Source organism: Miniopterus schreibersii (genome assembly GCF_964146895.1).
Source record: "Miniopterus schreibersii genome assembly, chromosome: 1".
Lineage (NCBI taxonomy): Eukaryota > Metazoa > Chordata > Mammalia > Chiroptera > Miniopteridae > Miniopterus > Miniopterus schreibersii.
The window spans coordinates 26,186,455-26,208,526 of NC_138101.1; the positions used below are offsets into that span (position 1 = coordinate 26,186,455).

Consider the following 22,072-nt stretch of genomic DNA (forward strand, 5'->3'; position numbering starts at 1 on the left):
GCTTGGGGAAAACAAAATGAAAAGCGTATCTGTAATTATAAGTAACTGACAACAAACTATGATAAATAGCTTTCAAATCGGGAGCCTTTTGCACCAACAGGAGAAAGGAACCTGGCTGGCACTTATCTTGGAGAGGACACAGATCTCACTGTCATGGTCCTGAGACATCTCCAAAGACTGTTTGAAGCCATGACAGGGAGCACGGACAGTCAGGAGAAAAACAGAATCAGTCTTTGTAGAATTGCTGTTATATATTCCCAAATGGTAGAATGTGGGGGAGAAAAAGAATTGCTAATAGACTATATTTGACAGTTATGAAGCAGCCTGCTGGACAACTATCATCATAGCGGGAAAGCGAGAGAAGAGGCGACAATCACTAGAGTACTAACCACACAGAGAAAGTAAAAGTGAGAGAGCTTTGCCTGTGAGCAGCACAGACCGCCTGAATGTCAAAAAGAGAAAAGAGAAAACAGATTTGGGAAAGCGGGCTTACCCTGAAATTTACGTCACCGCTCTGGGCTGGTCTGATTCGTTTTCCTACACCATAGTTCAGTAAGTAGCTGGCTTCATTCAGTGATTAATAGAAAAAAACAGACTAAAACATAGGCAAAGGAGGCAAAAACACAATGCAAAAAACAGATAATGTTTATACCAAGGAAAATTTGCTTTTAGCAGAGGAAAATTTATATAAATAGTCTCAAATAAATTTTAGACATAATCTCATTAATAGAGAATGAGAAATAAAAAATATATAATTTTCAATAAATTATAAAAACAATGGAAAGAAATGGAAAAATGAAATAACACATACCAAGAAAGCAACAGAGAAAAATAAAACCATAACGAAGCTGAAAATCACATTCAAGTTTACAAAATAGTATAAACACAACTAAAAACTCACTTCGGTTATGGTTGACAAAAGTTAACAGCAAATTTAAAAATACATACGTGATTACTATAAATAGTTATAGAGACAAAAGGGATTTAATATAATTAGCATTCTGAAAGAAAAAATTATTTAGACACATAATAGGAAAAAACTTGCCTGAAATAAAGATTGGAATCTGGGATAAAAAGACACAGTCCCCAAAATGTTTTGCTTTGATTAAAGAGTATCTAAATGTCAACAGTCTCTTCAGTTTACTCCAGTATTTTTGTCTTAAATTGAGATAAAGGTAAATTTAATTTTTGAATTATTTAGCAACAACTTTCATATGTGGGATACTGGGCTCCAAAATTTATAAAGTTCTGCCATTTATTCAATGGATCAGTCTAGTCTTCTATACAAACACATCCATGCCAAAAAAAAAATAAAAGTATCTAGTGTGATATTCCTGAAATAGTAACACACTTTTTTGGTGGTAGGATTTGAGATTGTTTTTAAATTTCTGCAATGCAATACATATCTTCATTTTTAACAATCATGTATCATTTTTACAAATAACAATGAAGTCACTGAAGTTTAAAAAACAAAAACAAATGGAAAGCAAAGTATTTGAAAGAGAAAAGAAGACTAAGACATCTCAAGTCTTGTACTGCCTCTGGGCTCATGGCCCTCCACTCCAGAGCTCATGCACAACCAGGCAGTTTCCCTAAGGCAGAAGCATGGCGCGTGCATTTTCACCTTATTATCTGGCAAGATTTTTCAATAAATTGCCATTAATCCAAGATCAAATCCAATCTTTTTTGTAATTTACACAAGACTCTCTCTAACCCAGCCCCAGCAGGCCCTTCCAACATCAACAACTTCCACTTCCCTGCTTTCACTCCACTGCCACCCCCACCCTCCACTACCCTGAACTAGTTGTAGCAAGAGTGCCCCTTGAATTCCAAATCTGTATCTTTTTTGAGGCTTCAGGTGGTGGTAAAAATATGCTTTTGTTGTTTGTCTGTTTGTGAGAGTAGGCAGAGGGGCTAGAATTCAAAATTATCCTACAAAATTCAGTAATATCTCTGTGAAGTCCTCCCCGCCATCACTTTTTCCTATCAACGAAGTTATAAAATTGCATGTGTCTTTTTTCTACCCTCTATATCAGTGCCATGCAGAGTAAGAGAGCCTAATGCAAAAGAAAATATCATTAATAGTGATCCCATCTTTACTTAAAATTTGGGTATTTGTTTCATCCAGGAATTTTGATTTTTTAGAATATTTTTTAAAAATATGTTTTTATTGATTTTTTAGAGAGAGAGGAAGGGAGAGGGGGACAGAGAGAGAGACATTGATAGGCTGTATTGTTTATCTTGCTTTTTGAGGTTTTTGGTGCCCTCATATTGACAGGAGAGGGGCATGTAATAGAAACAGAATCACAGTTGTTTAATAGCTACTCACTATAAAGAAGAGATTTTTCTGATGGGCCCTGGGAAACTGGAGGATGTGTTGCAAGAAGAACAGACCCTGGAGATAAGGCAGCCCCAAGGCCCTGGAAAACCAGAGGATGTGTTGCAAGATGAAGAACAGGCCCTGGAGATAAAGCAGCTCCAGAGCCCAGATGAGCCTGTCACTCAAAAGAAAATACATTTTAAGCGCAGACCAAGAACTGGACCTATCTGAAAGGATACAATGTTCCGAGCTGATTTTTTCCCAGGCCAATCTTTCCAAGGCCAATGATAGAAGGCAGGCCCTGGGAACTCACTAACTTTAGATTTTTTCCCACCAGCTAACGGTATATAGGGGCTGACTTGAGATGAAACGTCAGAGCAGTTTTTTCAGGGTTTTACACCTGCCCCTCTCTCAGGTTGCCGGCTATCTGATTAATAAACGCACCACAAAGATTCAAACTTGTCTCTACTTATTTGACTCTGGTAGTGGTGGGCAGAAGGATGCTTTGATCTGATTTCAAATGTACTTTGTGCCCAAGGTGGGTGCTCACTCACACCACCCTAGTCTCAGCTCTGTTCTATACTCCTGTAGCACTGATGACACTCCACAGTTATTTGTCTACAACATCTATCTTTACTACAGACTGTGACCACCTATAAGGAAAGGGACCAGTTTTATTTATCCACATACATCTAAAAATCAGAACAGTGCCCAACATGAAGCAGGAACACATTAAATAAAGGCGAATGAAAACCCAGAAAAGAGAAATAGTCAAAATTCTTCAGTCTTTATAGAATAAAATCTCCCACAGGGAAGACAATGTCTAATCTAGAGATATTACTATTTCTCTTAAGGAAATCTTAATTTGAGGCAAGTCATGAGCTAAAAGTAACTGAGCAATGAAACTAAATCAGCCCCCCTCTCATAAATATATATTTGTGGCACAAAGCATTGAGTGTATCTATTCCAAGAATATGCTTGTATTTAGTTTACATGAGAACCAGAGAATATTAAAATTGAAGGAAATCTTATTTTTAAATTTCACCTTCCTCTTATAAATAAGAAATGAAGCCTAGAGAGTTTAAATGGCTTATCTAAAACCAAAATAGAGTAGAACAGAGTCCAAACTTGAAGTCAGGTCATCCATTTCTCTGCCTAGTACTTTTTCACTAGAGGTTACTTACACATATAGAAGAGGGGACACTGGGAAACAGGGGAGTGGAAGGTAGGGATTTCTTTCTAGGTCAGAGAGAATTACCAATTCATGGATAAAATAAACCACACATTTTTTATGTAATGCTTGAAACACAGTCACTGCTAAGGTAAGGTGATTGAAAAATGACCTTTTAAAGTTCATTCCAGCCCTGTGCTTTTATCTTTGTCACTAAATTCTCTATGATTCATTTCCTTCTGCAAAAGAGGGTGACTCTACTCTCTGCCTACTCCAATTCAAGATTGATGAGGTCCAATTTTAAATACACATTATTCATATACTCTGTATATGCACAAATGCAAGTCATTTTTAACTGTACACTCATCATGTAAATATATTAGTATACCTAGCCATGCCTAGAGGAAATGAGAAGTAATTATGTAGCAGTTATTGTCCAAGTTGGAGTTGAAAGCTAGAATATAGAGATTGGTATTGAATAAAAATAATTCTGAATCTTATATCTAAAAAATAGAGACATACAAAGGTACTGTTCTCAGTCAGAATTATTATTCTTCACAAATTGCTAGGACTTTGGGCTCTCATGTGACTTTAATGAGATTTTCTAATGGTGAAAGCGACTGGTTCCTCACAAGCATTACATTTAATGTAGCTCTGAGTTATTAGAAAGATAGAAATGATGACCACAAATTTAAAAAATTAGCCTTGAATGAATTTGATGGAATTCAGTTAGGGATAAAACAAACTACGCATCATTATTACTACTTTTGTGTGCAAATGAAATAATTCGTTTCTGTACTAATAATTAGACTTTCTGGTCAATTTATTCTTCAAATTAACAATTAAGAATCCTTGGTTAATTTTGCCTTTTCTCTTTATTTTGCCACTTGATTTAGTTAAAATCTTCCTATACAAAAGTAAGAAAAATATTGAGTTCATTTGGATCTCTGGCCAACAAATCCAAAATCATTAATTTTTATCCCTTGACTATCTGTAAAATTTATAGGAGAATTTATTTTTTAAAAAAGGAAGCCAATGAAATACTTCTTAGGAACAAGCTAATAGATAAGCAAGGAGTATGTTTCTCACCACAGAAGTAAGGTCATTTCATTAGAATAATAAACAAACATAGCTTCCAACAACAATTTCAAGCATTGTCCTCAAGGCTAGAAAGCTACTCACATTCATGAAATAATGTTTGTTAAGTTTTTTGTACAAATACTCTTTATTAAATATATACATTTATACAAATTTTACTAGGCCTCATCTTACTGGCCTCAATTTGTAAATGAGGGGTTTGGATTGGGTGATTTCTAAAGCATATTTCAGCCTTAAAACTGTTGGTTATTTTAGGAAATACCTAAAGAGATAACCAGTAAGGAATTCTCAGACATGACTCACAATTAATATTTGGCCTTTGCACATGTTACAGTTCTCATACAAAGTCACTCCAAGGCAATGAAATAACTGAAAAACTAATGCCAATTAATATAATTTCTTTCCTAAAATAAGAGGTTTTGTTTGCAAGGTGGCCATTTCTTTCAAAATGTTCCCCCACACATGCAGAACACATTCATTTACAAAACCCAGGTCAGGGACAGAGAAGTATAAAAGAAAAATCCAGAAGCAATGGAACAAAAAAACTGGACCTAGATTTAGCAGCATAATATAGCTGCTGGAAATTCAATTAACTTGTTAAGTCAACCTAATGAAAAAGAAAAGTCAGTACATGAAAATCCTGATAAATTGCATAACAGAGTCAGTGGAATCCTACCCCTTGGCTATGATTTTTTCTGTACTCCATTCCTTTGCTGCTGCTCTTTTAATTCTAAAAACTCACCTTAGTTATGAAACTGTACAATTTTCCCCCCAAATAAACAGGATACTGCCCAGAAATAGAGAACTATGGACACAAAAACCTGGAAGTTTAGCATTTCACTAGCTAATACATTTCACCAGATTTCTGTTGGGGGAAATCATCTAAAAAGGCCTTGTATTGAGTTCCTAATTCTGATGATTCTGGGATTCTGAACAAATTGTATAATGTGATCCTGATCAAATTTCAGACAGGTAATCCATAAGGTCTTACAGTGCCCAGATTTCTACTTCCAGGCACACAATGCTTTTTACTTACAGAAAAACCTGTACCACATTTTCATTATATTTTGATGTCAATTGCTGAAGTTGTACTGATGTGTACTTATCTCAAAAGTGGCTCTGTGAACAATGTACCTGCTATCTCTATCAGTGTAGGAGACAAATATTTTGAATGTTTTCAGACTCTAAATAACTTTTCTCCATGAAAGAATGCAATGGCTTCTGCTAGTTTATGGTTCATTAGCATGCATTGACTGTCCTATTTATGTAATATTGTAGGTAAAGGTGAAGGAGCTTTCCTAGAGAGATAATGTCTAGCATAGTGCCTGGGACACGGTAGGCTCTGAAAAAACATACGTTGAAAGAATACATAACTTAATGAACTACAATCAAAAGAATCAATACAATGAGTTAAACTTTGGCTCAAAGCACAAATTTCCAAGTCAGCTCTTAAGTCCTGTTTGGCCAACATATGACAGGGAACACATTTTCCCTGGTCTCTGTATTTCTTTTTGATGCAGCAGAGGTTTCACTCCATTGGTCAGTGTTTGTTTTGTTCCATTTTCCTTTTAAAAACGTTTCACTTAACAGGAAAAGTTCTTTTCTCGCAGATACTAGGTAAGAGGATCTCCAAAGGTCACCGCATATACTATCCGATAGACAATTCTGATTAAGGGCAGTGCCACCGGGAAATTTAGGGTGGTTGGTTGATATTCATAGTGTATATTAATAACGTCATAGTCTGTTTTCAAATTCCAATGCATAATAAATATGCACCACAGATTTCTAATGGCTCTATTTCTCTCGCCCCAACTTTCCAAGATGGTCTGTATTCTGTCTAATTTGAATGCTGAATTGATTCTATTTAAATCATTTTTCCGCAATGAACATTGGCTCACTTTCTTTTCACTGAGGAATTCATCAACTCTCCCAATAACTGGCTTGAATTTTTTTAATGGAAAAATTACACAGGATTTTGATTTTAGTAAAGAACAATTGCTTATCTTTAAAAACAGTTAAAAAGACATTCGGCGTTAGGTTCATCATACTTTAGGAAACGACTACAGCAAAAACCATTACTTCAGGCTTTCTGATTTCTCCATAGTGTCCTTCGATAAATAGACAACCCAATAGACCATGTTAAAGGCGCCGAACGTTACCGGGAAGAGAATGCGGGCGTATTTGTCTATTTTGCTCGTGCCAGATCCAGACGGCGGCGGGGCGGAGGGGGGCGCGGGGGCCGCGGGCTTCCCAGGCGCCCCCGCGGTGTTGACCGTGGTCTTCACCCGCTCCAGCCGCGACCCGAACGCGTGGCGGGGGAGCGCGGGCGGGGGCGCGGGGGGCGCGCGGGCCGCGGAGATGGTCCGGGCGGCGTGCGCGCGGCTGAACGGGTTCGGGCTGCAGGCCAAGGGCGGCCGCGGGGCCTCGGCGGGGTCCGGAGCCGCGGGGGGGCTGCTCGGAGGGGTCCCCACCTCGGTTCGGATGCCGACGTCGGGTTCGGGCGGAACCAAGACGTTTGTTCTTTTCCTCATGTTCAGGCTGGCGCTCGTGTTCTAAAAAGGTAACATAAAAATTACATCGCTATGCCATTTTATGTCACATAATTAAAATGAGTTGTTTCCATAAACTAAACCTTTATTAATATGCTAGAACCGCTCAGCTTGATGTGAAAAACTTACCCAAAAGAATGTGTACACATTTGAAACTGAAGCAAAAAATTTTCTTTTTTCAAAATGTTACCCGTTCTTATAAATAGAGTTTAAATCTATAAAAAGAAGATTAGGCTTTTAAGAGTATAAACTAGAGTTATAGTTGACTATTTTAAGGATTCACACTGACAGCAGTGCAACTCATTTGTTCAGTTTTATTGGAACGTGTTCTGTGATAAGCTGCACACATTTCAGTGGGCTTGGTGTATGTTTGCTTATGAACAGGAGGAGCTTTACTTACTCTTGGGCAGGAGCTAACAATAATAATGACCATCATATGTGCATGCCATTCTTTAAAAACCCCCAAACGCTTTCATTTCTAAGTCCCTGGAGTTTATTTCCATACTCTTATATAGGCAATCATAGGCAACATTATTCATCCAGAAATTCTTTTTTTTTTTTTTAAAGATTTCTTTAAAAAATATCTTTTTATTGATTTTAGAGAGAGGAAGGGAGAGGGAGAGAGAGAGAGAGGGAAACATCAATGATGAGTCACTGGGGATCGAGCCCACGACCCGGGCCTGTGCCCTGACCAGGAATCAAACCCGGATCTCCTGGATACTAGGTGGATGCTCAACCCCTGAGCCACGCCAGCCAGGCACCCATATCCAGAAATTCTAATGCATTTTAGATACTTATCACAATTAATAAAAATAAATAAATAAAAGTAGATTTTAAATAGAATGTTGTATTAGACATATAAACAGCATCACCATGTCATTGCATAAATATCTGAGTTCAAATTACCTATAAAATGAACATGGAATTCAGTATTTTCCATCAAATTACACTATGTGTAGAACAAAGCTATATTTGAATGCAGATGCATAAAAAACATTAAAATTAATGCTCCTTGTATTTTGACAGGCATGATAAATAACTGCATAGCCAACTATAAACTGTCCACACTAATGAAGGAAAGCAATTACTCAAATGATTCCCCAAATAGTGTCGGTCCTTAGATAATAGTTTGATTTTTTTGCAAAAATATTTGCTTCTTAATTATGTTTATTCTAAGTTATATTAAGGGTATATTGTAATTGCTTCCTATATACTCCTCCTCTGCCATTTTATGAAATAAATGATGGATGAGAAGATGGAGGAGTAGGGGAGAGAGGGAGGGAGGGAGAATAGCTCACAAGTGTGTGATTAGAAGTCAGCCTACAAGAAATTTCAGATAACATTACATACAATTAACTGAGAATCCACCTTATAGAGAAATGCTTAGTCTACAAATATAATCTTTTTTCAACACCACGCTCATCAAGCAGGTTGAGAGTGTTCAATCCATATCTTATATACTTGTGAATTATGACTTCAAGTTTTCTGAGAAAGAAAATAAGGCTCACAAATGAGGGCCATAGCGGGGTGAGAGGTTAGGAAGCGTCCCTCCTGTCCGCCCGCAGCACTCTTCTAAGCAGCTTGCGGTTGAACTCCTGAGAAACTGTCATGTAACATATGGCACCTAATTCCAGTGGAGACAATTTAAACCAAAATTTACATCAACCTAAACGCTGAATTACTGTTATTTACCCTAAACTTTTACTCTACAAAGCCCACTGTAAACATCACTCAGTTAATCCTCAGATTTTGAATCCCCTTTTTTACAGAAAAGCATAATTATTAATTGATTACCATTAACTCTAAAATGTAATACACATGGTGAAGGATATAAAGAAGTATAAGGTATATGCACAACATTTAAAAAGCTTACACTGTCCTTGGCAAGATAAAATGAGTACCCCCCCCCACATGATACAATACAAAATATAACCAATATACCAAGAAGAGAAGGAAAGAGAGTCATGAAGGACCAACTGGACAAGCAAGAGAGAAATATGCATTTTCAAATAAAATCTGATATTTGCACACTGCCTTTTTCCACCAAAAGTTAAGTCATCTGTAATTTTTAGAAGTTTATTCCTAAGAATAAATTCTAAGAATTGAATACTTCCATTTCTGGCCACAATGGAGCAACAGAGACTGAATTTACTCTCCTGCATGAAATGACCGAGAAAACTGGACAAAGCCCCAGCCAGGTGGCTGAGTTGGTTGGAGTGTCGCCTCATACACAGAAAAGATTGTGATTCGATTCCTGGTCAGGGCACATGCCTAGGATGTGGGTTAGATTCCCACTCGGACTGTGTATGGGCGGCAACTGGTCAATGTTTCTCTCTCTCTCTCAAATCAATGAACATATCTTTGGATGGGGATTAAAAAAAGAAAAAAAAAAGGATTCAAACTTAAAAAAACAAAAAGAAAACTGGACAAAATATGTGAAAACAAAACTGTTTTCTGAAAACACTGGGCACTAAACAACATAGAGCCATAATCACTGAAAGAGAAGAAACAGCCTTGAGAGAGTTTCCATGCTGTGGTACAGGAAGGAAGAATCTGGGAAAAAGCTGGCACACTCTGGGAATTGAGGAGATGAAACTAAGAATCTAGGGAAACCAATGTGGCTAGAGTTCAGAGGAAAAAGCAACAGAGAAATATACGCTGTAAAAAGAGAGAACCCCGAAAATGTGAAGAGCCCCGCTGAGTATTTTGCTAAGCACAGATCAGATCACGAGTGTGAAGTAACTACTGGAGGCCACAGAAAAGCCCACCTGGAAGGACCAGAAGCAGGGCCTGGTGCACACAAAGCCGGGACAGTGCATGTTCCTACCAGCCAGACTGAAAATCTCAACATTCATACAGCATTTGGTAGAGCACTCAGAAGGGCTTCGCCTCAGTAATATGAGTAACTAACCCCAAGCACCGATCCAGTCCTGCCCTAATGAATCTTAAAACTAAGACCTGAAAGGATGAAACTAATTCTAAGTAACCTAACTGCACCCCACAAGAAATCACAGCACATTTATACGACCTCATCTTTTCCTCTAGATCAGTATCCTTTGGGAACCTCCTGAAATCCCAACTGTGAATTATGTTCTATATGGTTGATTGAATAAAATATGGCACAGATTCGTCCTCTCTCTCCATATTTATGCTCCTTGTAATATGAGTTCCCCACTCCTCCCCATCAGGAGATGGAGTCTGTTTCCCTACAGACCTCTTTGGTCAACAGTATGTGGTAGAAGTGATGGTGTGTCATTTCCGAGTCTTAGCCTTAAAAGCCCTTGCTTGCTTCCACCTCAGAACACTGCCAGCAACACAAGAACCAACTTGGGCTAGCCTGATGGAGAAACCTTTTAGAGCAGAAATCAGTCATCCTATTGAGTATATCCTAGAAGCCAACAGCTAGCTGACCACTAGACGCCTGAGTTTGCCCCAGCTAAGAGATGATGAACTGCCAGCCAAGCCTAATCAAGATCAACAGAACTTTCTAATTCACTCATGGACTTGAAAGCAAAAATAAATCATTGTGTACTACTTAAGTTGTGTAGTTGCCTGTTATGCAGCATTGTTGTGGCACTAGATAACATATGTAGACCAACTAAACCAAGGGTCCTATAGGAAGCACTCCCAAAGCTCTCAGGAGGAGAAGTTCCCCAGACATTCTGGGATAATTAGAAGGCTGGCCTGCCCAGAATTCATCGAAGATCATTAGAGGCTCCATTGCCTAATTCAACACACTAGTTAAACGATCAAGGTACTTTACCTTTCTAATGCCATTCTTTAAAAATAACAATATTTAAATCTGGGAGAGTTTTTAGTGATCAGCCTATTCCAGTTCCTTATGTACAGCAGGGAAAAATAAGAGCAGAAAGGTCATAACTGGCTGGAAGTCATGCACTGAGCTACTTCACTGAGTGTTCTGCCATGATGCACAGCAACTTCATGCACCAATGTGGAGGAGGCATTAAAAAACTCAATAAACTACACTTATCCATTTGAGTCAGTCAAGTATTTGTAAGAGTCAATTATATTGTTAAAAATTATTCAACACTTGGACGTCAGAAATGAGTACAGCATGTTCTTTCAGTGTCATAATGGAGCATTAATTAACAAGTCTGTGCAAGGATTATTAAGTCTCTAGAATTTACTTGAGTTTGATTTTGCCACTTAATATTGGAATTGAGTCCAAACACTATGAAGTTACATATTAACTCGTAGGTTACTGTCCAGAAGAAAAGGCCACCAAAAGTTATGACTGTGTTGCCCTGTAGGATATTACAGGGCAGACTTCTGTTTCTATCCTAGCCACCTCATTCTAATATTTATTTTTTTTAAAAAGGCTACTTGTAGCTATTACTCAAAAAGATTTTGAACCAGTTCTATTATTTAAGTGGTTCCCTTATTAATTAAAGAGTTGAATAAAACTTTGACTTATGTCCATTCCATTATGTTTTTGAAGATTTGAAAATTATATTCTGACAACATCTACAATTAAACATGTTATAAATATCAAATAAATGTAAGAAGAGACTTAAAGAAAATGCCTGGAGAGAAAAGTGACCCCAAGCCAAAGAGATGGGATCAGCCTATGGTGACTGAAAAAAAAGCATCAATGAAGCAAGAAAAAAATAAAGCATTTTTATGAAAATGGAGGGAGCAGTATGAGGTGTGTCACTAGGATTATGATTTGAAAACAAAGATCAAATCTTTTTGCTTCTAGTTTAAGATTACCAGTGAACTTCTAGAGCATAGAGACAATCTTATTAATCATTGTAATCTAATGAACACAGCAGGCATCTACTTCATTTTAAAATAAATTTTAGTGAAATGAATATAGTAGAGAATCAAGATTATTTTTAGAATTAAGAAAATTAAAGAGAAAATGTAAAAAACTTTCTATCTGACCTACAGATGACTATTTCTTTGTTTATGGGGCAGATTTGTAGAATATTGCCCAGGGCACAGAAATTATCTTGACTCAATCCTAAGTGTGACTAAGAATAACTAAAGTCTCTCAGCACTCTATACATCAGAATTTATTAAAAGGAAACCATAATCAGACTGATTTGAGACTTAAGTCGTTGCGCTCTGCCAAGCAGACACATGATACTGAAGTTATTTTGTACTGATATCTCATGGTCTACTATGTAAAAAGTGTGTCATTTTCCATGGTGACGAAGCACAAGAGGATTGAGACATCTGCTGACCTACCTGGCACAGGACTCAGTAAGAATAATATTCAGTCTGCAAGTTTTGAAACAACTAATGTGTCAGAGTGATGTTGTGTTTCCTACAGTGTGTAGAAACTTGAGAGGCTCCATCAGTATTCAGTAGACACAGTGGTTGCAAACATGAAAAGTGCTTCAGCTTCATTTGAATTTTAAAAAATGATTGAGTTTGAAATCATTTTGTCATTAGTCACAACAGCCTGAAGCAAGGAAACTGGTGGGATAGAGAAATGAGGTGGCAGATTCAAACGTTACCAACAAATTAAAGCAGCAACAGGCAAACAGGAGTGAATCCAAGCAATTCGTCAATCATGACTGTGATCTGACACAGTTTCTAAAGGAGCATTATCAGTTGCAAGAAAGAAAATTCATCTAAACTTATTACTCCAGCCACAATGAGATAGTGACTAAGACGAGGTGTGTAGAACACAAGCTACACTCATATCGCCTGCTTGAGAAGCTAATGAAGTTTAATAAAATGTAATTTAACTGTCTAAATTAAAAACAAACAAAGCTAATAATGAACAGGTTTATCTTCTAGAATATCAATGAGTCACATACAAAAAAAAAAATCCAATAATGTAAAGTCATGTATTCAAGGCCATTTTGACAGGGCTTCTGGGGTTAGCCACACATCTTATTTAATAAGGAGATAAAAAAGTGTGGTGGAGCAGCTGAAACCAGACTCCAAGGTAATGATTTACTGAGGACTATCAGCAGTGTTTTAAGAAAACAGAAATGAAAAACAGTCCCTTCAAATAAACATGTTAAATATTTCATAAGTAGTTACCAGGGGACTCGAGCACACATTGAACAACGAAATGTAGGAATGAAAGTGCTGAGTTCCCTATTTATTGTATTTCATTTCCTCCCAATGTTAGCATTTAATTCAATGTATGCATTTCCATAAGCTATAGAAATATTACTTTCAATATCAGGCACTGGGATAAGAAATTTATGCCTTCAATAGGGAATTACCAGAGAACAAGGTCTTAAAGAGTTCATTCATTTCCTATTTACATATTTAGAGGTTGAAAATATAAAATACTAGGATTTCTTGAAGATACGTGATTTTGTGGTTAATTTTGTTATAGGGATTCCTAGTGCTTCTTATTTTTGCCTGTGCTTTGTATATTAAATGTGTGTCTCTGGTAGAGAAAATCTCTTTGTCAGAAACTGCACGAGTCAGAGTGGAAGTTCTAAGTTTGAGCAAGTGGACTTGACCCGGATTTGCTCCGGGGCACACATTCACCACTGCTGCCAACATAACTCTAGGGAGGGTAGAGGGCCAAGGGCACTCCACCCGCTTTCTCCAAATGCAGACAGTGAGCTGGATGATTCTTTTCTTGCTCATAATGAAGAGCAGCATTGTGGTCATTCTAAGTGTTTATAGGAATAAACACTGGGCCCTGGCCGGGTGGCTCAGTTGGTTGGAGTGTCGTCTGTACACCAAAAGTTTGCGGGTTCAATTCCCGTCAGGGCACATACCTAGGTTGAGGGTTCGAACACCGATTGGGGTGGGGAAGGGAGGCAACAGATTGATGTTTCTTGCTCACACTGATGTTTCTCTCTCAGAATCAATAGAAACATGCTCGGGTGAGGATTTTTTTTAAAAAAGAATAAACACTGGGAGTTAGTTAAAAACTCGGTCTCAGGGTCTATTTGCGGGAAGTCTTTTTCATTATTTATGCTGTTGCCAGTGTTCAAGGATGAGAAATTGCAAAACTTTGGCTAAACGGTTAGGATTGTGGGCCAGCAAATCAAATAGACTCAAATACAGAATTTTCTATTTATTAGCTGTGAGATACTTGGCAAGTTATTTTAACCTCTTGAAACCTGAAAGGCCTTGCTAAAAGAGTATAATGAATGATGAAAAATTAAGATAATGCATGTAAAGAACTTAACACAATGTTCAGCACATAATAGGCATCAAATGAATATTACATAGAAATAATCCAGCAGAGGGCAAATGCTAAGATAAGCCCCTGAAAGAAAATAGTATATCACTCATAAATTTTTACAGGAAACAAAACTATACAAGATATTTTCCATATATCTATGAAAATATGATCATCATTTCTAAAATCAGAAAAGTAGAGGACCACTGAAGCAAAAGACAGTCCGCGGTGAAGTCAACCACAAAAAGGATATTAATGGCTGAAAAGAGAAATAATTCTGAGTAAATACAAAATGGAAAAATATGAGGAAATACAAAATGTAATAGCAAATTCAAAATATATATTGGACATGGTAAAGGTGAGAATTAACACTAGAGTAAATCCTATAACTTATGTGTAAGAAAAATATAAAAAGCCCTTCTAGGAAAAAACAGCAATAGCAAAAGTAGCAACAATAGTTAACTTTTACTGAGTGGTTCTTCTGCACTTGGCACTCAGTTAACATGCTTTTAACCAGCTGGCTACCACACCCATACGTCATGCTCCATGTAGGAAAATCTAGAGCTGCAGTATTTCAGTGTGCAAATAAATGATGTGGGATATATAAGAAGGGCATTTTGTATATTATTATATCAGATCACTGGTCTCTCTCTGTGATTTTCCTATCAGTGAAGTCTAGAAACTGGTACTCAGGGAACCAAGGAAGACTGGAAGAACTGTTGTCATCCAAGGTACAGGATGATAGTCACACCTCACTGTGCTATGAGAAGACATACCTAGAACACTGGCTTACAATTAGACCTTTGGCAACCCAATTTGGGTGGCATGCTTTCTAAATATAATGGAATATTAAAAAGAATTGTATCTGTGAATATATTGGTCTGGCATTAGAGTGTCATTCTTCTTTTATCTCTTATTTCAATTACAGTAACCAAAATGACGCTCTTCCACATATAAATTGGAAGCAGGAAATGAGGCAATGAAGGACATCAAATGGGATAGTAGAAAGAAACAAATGTCAAAGAAGCTAAAAAATTGAAGTAGTAAGAGGCTTTAATCACTGCTATAGACTGAACTGTGTCCCTTCAAAATTCATATGTTGAAGTCCTGATACCTGCCTGCCATGTGACTATATTAAAGATAGGATCTGTAAGGATGTGATTAAGGTTAAATGAGGTCATAAGGATGGAGCCCTGATCAGACAGAACTGATGCTTTCATGAAAGAGGAAGAGACACCAAAGAGCACTTTTCTGTGTCATATAGGGACCCAGCAAGAAGACAACCATTTGTAAGCCAGGAAAAGAGCCCTCACCAGAATCTGAAACCTGCTGGAACCTTGATGTTGAACTTCCTAGCCTCTAAAACAATTAGAAAATAAATTTTGGCTGTTTAAGCCATCCAATCTATGTTATTTTGTTATGGCAGCTGGAATAGACTGAGACAATCATCTAACTTCAAAATAAGTTCAAAACACACATAATTTTAAGATTTTTAAATAATGTATGTTAACTAACCTTTTTATAGGAAAAAATACACAAAACCTAAACAAACTCACAGCTTTCTCCCTTCCTAGTGTGCTCTGTCCTCACTTCCCCATTCAGTGAGTATACTTTTCTTATAACCCCACATTGTAGGTAGAGTCAAGATAAAAGGCAGAGAAACAGAAGTTTTTGGCAAGAATTAGGCATTCATTTATTTGTAATATTTTTAGTTGTCCTTGACTAATGAAAACGCTTTCATATCCACTAGGGTATCTACAGCCTTGGCCTAAACTGTGCCAGCTGCCTGGGTATAAGAACCATCCAGGAGACCTTGAGTCACTTTTAGTTTCTCTTCACTCAAATCAAAGGAATTCAGTTAACTGGGGAATTTTTTTTTTTTTTAAGATTTTTAAAAAATTGATTTTTAGAGAAAGTGTAAGGGAGAGGGAGAGAGAGAAACATCAATCATCCTGCACTCCTCCTACAGGTGATCAAGCCCAAAACTCAACCCAGGCATGTGCCCTGACTGGGAATTGAACCAGCAACCTTTCAGTTCATGGGATCATGGGACGATGCTCTACCCAGCTGAACCACATTGGCCAGAGCTAACTGGGGCTTTCATTTGATCTTCCAGCTTGGCCTTAGCTCCAGATTCTACTTCAACTACCCACTATTTTTCCCTAAGTATTTTTTCTTCTCTTCAGATTATGACTTTTTAAAAAATCCTCACCTGAGGATATGTTCATTGATTTTAGAGAAAAAGGGAGAGAGAGAGAAATATCAATGTGAGACACATGGGTTGGTTGCCTCCCTTATGCACCCCAATTAGGGATCGAACTTGAAACCTAGGTATGTGCCCTGACCAGGAATTGAACCCACAACTTTTTGATGTACGGGACAACACTCAACCACGTGTACCATCCAACCAGGGTCAAGATTATGACTTTCATGTGTGATTGTGTTTATATGTGAATATGTGTACATGTGTTATGGATTTCAGAGTATGTATTTATTTAAATATTGGGAAGATATAATTAACATAATTTATAACTTTTTCATACCTTATATTAAAAATATTTTAAATTCTTTTTTAAAAGTTTTGTATTATTACAATTTTGTTAAATAGCTTCAAGTCACAGAGAATAGATTTTTTAAAATATGACTTTATTGATTTCAGAGAGAGGAAGGGAGAGGGAGAGAGAGATAGAAACATCAATGGTGAGTCATTGACTGGCTGCCTCCTGCACGCCCCCCACTGGGGATCAAGCCCGAAAACTGGGCCTGTGCCCTGACTGGGAATTGAATTGCTATCTCCTGGATTATAGGTTGATGTTCAACCACTGAGCCACGCTGGATGGGCAAAAATATTTAATTCTTAAAATTAGAGTTAACATATGCAGATATCAGATAAAACAGTGTAAAAAGAATCTTGCTAGGTTTTTCAATTCCTAACTTCAGAGGCTAAATAAATTCATTTTTGTAAAGTATCCACACTGTATGGAAATGGATTGTTTCAGTTTCAAAATATTCAGAAAATTACATTTAAACTTAGAAAATGCTTGTACAATGCTTTTTTCTTAATATAGACTTGATATGATTTGTTCATAATGAAATTGTGCTATGACAAACAGCCATCCAGAAAAATTCAGATCCATGCCAACATTACAGGAGGCTGGCATAGCAAGTAATCTGAGTCACAATTTATCTGCATCAGCAAAGGCAACAGGAGTACTGTCCAAAAAGCAATAATTTATCAAGACCAGATCCTCAGTATACTTCTGCTGGGGGGAAAAGTTCCACAGCCCAAGCATTATCAGCCACAACCCTTTGTAAAATCCTAGCTATCCAACATAAGGAAGTCTTTGATGAGCCAAGTACCTTACCTGAAGTAGGCTGAGTTACTTTGGAATGTTGGACAATGTTTGCCTACTGAATCTAAACATTTATAATAGCTTTAGTAGATTTATTTTTAAGGGAGAAAAGGTCAAGTCCTATGCTTCACCTCGTGTTGGAAATAAGAGAAGGTCCACAGTTAAACTCATAAGCAATAAAGGACCCATTAAAGACATTGATTCACTCAACTAAACCGTTCACAGATGGTTCAACTTTTAAAATTATTTTGCTGGACATTGGGAGTACAGAGATGAAAAATAGCCCTTGAAATTTCTTGCAGGGATTACAAAAAAATTATAATAAATGCTATAAAGGAAAATTAGAGGAACTAAGAAGTACATTACTTAGCCTGATTGCTGGGAAAATCTCTCTGTGAAGTGACACATGAGCTGAGTCATTAGGAATGAGCAAGTAGGTCTTAACGGGGGGACAACTGTGGGGAAAGGGAGGAAAATGTTTGGTGGTAGTGGGAACAATTTTCAAAGATTCCTGTCAGTGGTATAAAGATAAGGAGGGCCAATAATCTTTGTCAATTAAAATTTGAGATCTCTTGAGGATGTCCTAAAATCCACCTTTTCCCATCTTATTCTTATTTTGTTTTTGAAATGGGTGATTAAGACAATGTTTTCCATTCAGAACCACTCTAACATAGTGTTAAGATCTGATACTCACCTTGCCAGACAGGAATCTTGAATCTATATCAACATCTCTACAATTTACCCAACGCTTACGATACCAAGCACGACACTAAGTTGTTTCCACAAATAACTCCCCATATTTTGTACAACCACCAAGGAGATAGTATTAATATTCAAATTTTTCCAATGAGGACACCGAAGCCTAGAAAAGTTGGGTACTTCTCCTAAGGTCAAATAATTTAGATGGGTTAGTCATGATTCAAATCCCAAACCCACACTTTTAGCCACTTCAGGAAGCTGCCTACAAGAGCAAGTACATATGTTAAAGGGATTAAAAGAAAGCGGAATTTACCTGAAATATGTCCACAGAGACCCAAACCAGGTAAGTAACATTTATAAACAGTTGGATTTTTCAGATTTGGATTTTATTTACATTTATTAAGTTCCTATTATAAGCTAAAAACTGCATTACCCTTTCAGCCACATTATCTCACACACACACACACACACACAAAGCCAACCTTCCTCTGATTAATTTGCTCCAGAGTTTTTAAGGATTGTCCTTGTTCCCATTCTTCCCACTTCTTTGGTGCTTGGTTGTCATCATGTGCTTTTAGATATTACTTTGCATCCTAGATATTTTCTACATTTGGGCCTAAATAAATACTTATAAATAGGTCTACATTAGATGATTTATTCTACAGAAAATTTTATTTTAACAACAATTACAATCCAGCTGAGCAAATTGTTTTAACTGAAGAAACCTATTCAAGTTGTTTTAGAAATGAGTCAACGTCACCACTCAAAATGTGCATCTTCTATATGATAAAAATATTTTCCTTCTGCAAGAGGGAAACTGTGCCCCAACTTTCTTTGATAAACTTTCCCTTAAGTTTGAATATAGCACTTTCAAAGATGTTTTAAAATTCACTATTCAAGTAGGTGGTAAGCCTGAAACATTTTCCCCCTGGTGCATAGGACCCTGTAATTTCAACTTCAACTGTAACCCAGGGAGAGTATCAACAGAAGCACTAGCTCTAGCTGCTGACTTGAGAATGATTCCTAAACATGTAATTATCTACAAATAATTAAAGTTAATGAAGTTCAACAACGCATGTGCCAAATTATGTATAATGTAAATGTGTGTACACCTGTGTATGTAGCAGAATAGGACTCATTAAGCCACCTATTGTGAATGCTCTAATATTTTCCAAATCAATCTTCTTCTCTACTCTTTACAAATGGAAGCACAGTCAATTGCTATGAAGCGTTATGTTGAATCATCCTGTTAACACAATTCATTACAAATCTACTCCATCTACAGTAAAACAGCACAGCAGAACAAATTGATATTCTACCATGACACGGGTTGGTAACTCTTACGTTGTCAAATAGACAAGCCCCCCAGTAACTGAAGCCACTTTGGTTTCCCTCTAGGAAACAATTTGACTTGTCCTGAGGAGCAGTACCGTGCTATCAGCTACAGCTTCCAATGGGGCATTATCAACACCATTCATTTAACAAGGCTCTCAGGCTGAAACAGCTTGTTCACCCAAAGTGAAAATGTTAAAAGTTCCTCTGAGCCTAGATTATCTTACTTGAGCAAGAAAATAAGGTATTAGACTATTTTGCATGTTGTACCACTTTAAAACAAGAAAGCCAATTTTGCACTTCAGTAAAGGCAGATTGCAAATTTAGCATGAACTGAACCAGGAGCTGAGTTGCAATTTATGGCAAGTGGCTCATCAGCACATTAATATATATCACCAAGATAACTGCTTTGACCAAGTAGACCAGAAACTAGGAGACACAGATATCTGGTTGGAAGCAAGGGAAATTTGTCCTCTATAAAAATCCATAAAACAAATCTTAAAACCCAAAGCTACTAAACACCTATCTTCATCATCATTCTTGCATAGCAGTGTATTAATAGTTAAAAAAAGAAAAACAAAACCAGAACCATTGGTTCTGAAATCAGGGTGATTCAAAACGTAGCCTCTCTGTGCTTCAGATGTCTCTTGGGTAAAATGAAGATAAATAAGGATAGCTACTTAGAGTTACTGACGTAGTGTCTGTAAAGCGCTCAACAGACTGCCTAGGATATAGTGAGTGATCCATACTTGTTAAATAGTGTTGTTATATTGCTGTCATTTCATATTCTAAGAGAGCTATGTAAATAAGTCCCCATAAGGTAAAATACTGCTATATAAGCTTCCATGAATTCTGTACTCAGACATTCACTGTATTTTTTCAACAGAACCAAATGTTAAATGAATACTGAAACTGTCCATCTCAGAAAATGCTGGGAATATATGGGAATGCCACATTCCATGCTATGTTCAAAATTCATCTCCTTTCCTTTCCCTAACTGCAGATATTCAGCTCCATTCGGTGGAGCAATGCTAAGAACTAGCGAAAACCTAACTTGCCCTGATCTGCCAACTGTAAGAAGAGATCATTAAAGGCTCCAGTTTAAAAGGTTTCCTTCTGGGCTGATGGATGCTCAAAGAGAGGAATAAAATCAAGAATCCCATAGATACTGTTCTACTTAATTATATTAGCAATTTTTAAAAAAATGTTTGTGCTCTCACAATGTATTACATACTTAAATTTCTCTCAGATTATAAAGAAGCAAATGCAAATTTCATCTCCAACAGTTCCTTAAACCTTTGAGCCCTTCCAGTTGCTACTCTCTCTCACTTCCAGTTTTAGGGGAAATTGTCTGCAAGGTACTATTTCCACTTCTGCCTTTGTCATTTATTCTTCAACCCATTGTTATTATATTATCCCTCCCATCTTTCCCTTGAAACTCCTTGTGGATTATTCCACAGGCCCTTTTCGAAATCTGTGTTTTACTGTCAGAGCAGCATCTAATACTATTGCTCCCTTCTGTGTTTAAATTTTCCCATAAATTCCACAACCTAGTACTGTTTGCCCTATCTCAGTCTCCCCTGTGGGCTGCTCTTCCTTTACCCAACCCTAAATGGTATCTTTCCATAGGGTTCAACTCCTGAACATCTCGGGTTTCTCAGTCTTCAGGTGAGTAAACTTACCGAGGGGCTTGAATTACCCCATTTATTTCCACATCATAAACTCAATGTCTACTTCCCAAATTATTCTCCAACCTGTAGACCCATATGTCCAGGAGGACATCATTCAGATGTACTAGAGGGATACCAAACTTGTAATTTATTCATTCATCTATCCACACATTTATTCAACAAATATTATTAAAGTGCCTACTTAAATGTCAGGTACTCATCTTGGTTGTTGATACAAAAGTGGGGGCAAATTTCTACCCTTATGACACATGCTTGTCCCTGTCCAAAGTCTAATTTAGTTTACAAATAGATTCATATTTAATGAACCCACTATATTTATTCAAGTAAATGTATCCCTCCTGCTGTATTTTAGATCTTAGATACCCGCACACTATCCAGCTACCTTTCCAAGCCACAAAACTTTAGCAATTCTTACTTCTGCCTTACTCTTTTCCACTAGCCTCAGTACTTTCCCAATCTACCTATTTTTCTAGCTGTTGTCCCACCCAGTGGGAGAGTTCTGGGGAATGTGCCACACATACCCTGGGAGTTTCTAGCATGATGAGAATGCTCTGCTAATTCTATTCATTAATCAAACTTTATTGGATTTTCTTCTTTCCCATCCCTCACAGTGCTTCTTGAGATCACCTCAAAATTAAATTGCTTGCACACAGATCCTTGCAACTGTGTCAGCTTTGGGGAAAACACCTGGATTCTTGCCAAGATGTCTTCACTTATTTCTACAAGCATGAGC

At 37.3% G+C, this 22,072-nt stretch overlaps 1 protein-coding gene across 1 annotated transcript in view; it reads right to left on the reverse strand.

Annotated features, from left to right (window-relative positions):
- Nucleotides 1-4,373: 4,373 nt before the first annotated feature.
- GABRA4 (gamma-aminobutyric acid type A receptor subunit alpha4) overlaps nt 4,374-22,072 on the reverse strand; it is a 58,780-nt gene continuing 41,081 nt past the window's right edge. Inside the window, exon 9 of the mRNA XM_081159061.1 lies at nt 4,374-7,141. Within this exon, the coding sequence (XP_081015187.1) occupies nt 6,665-7,141 (477 nt within the window). The 3' untranslated portion in view covers nt 4,374-6,664. The remainder of the gene's footprint in view (nt 7,142-22,072) is intronic.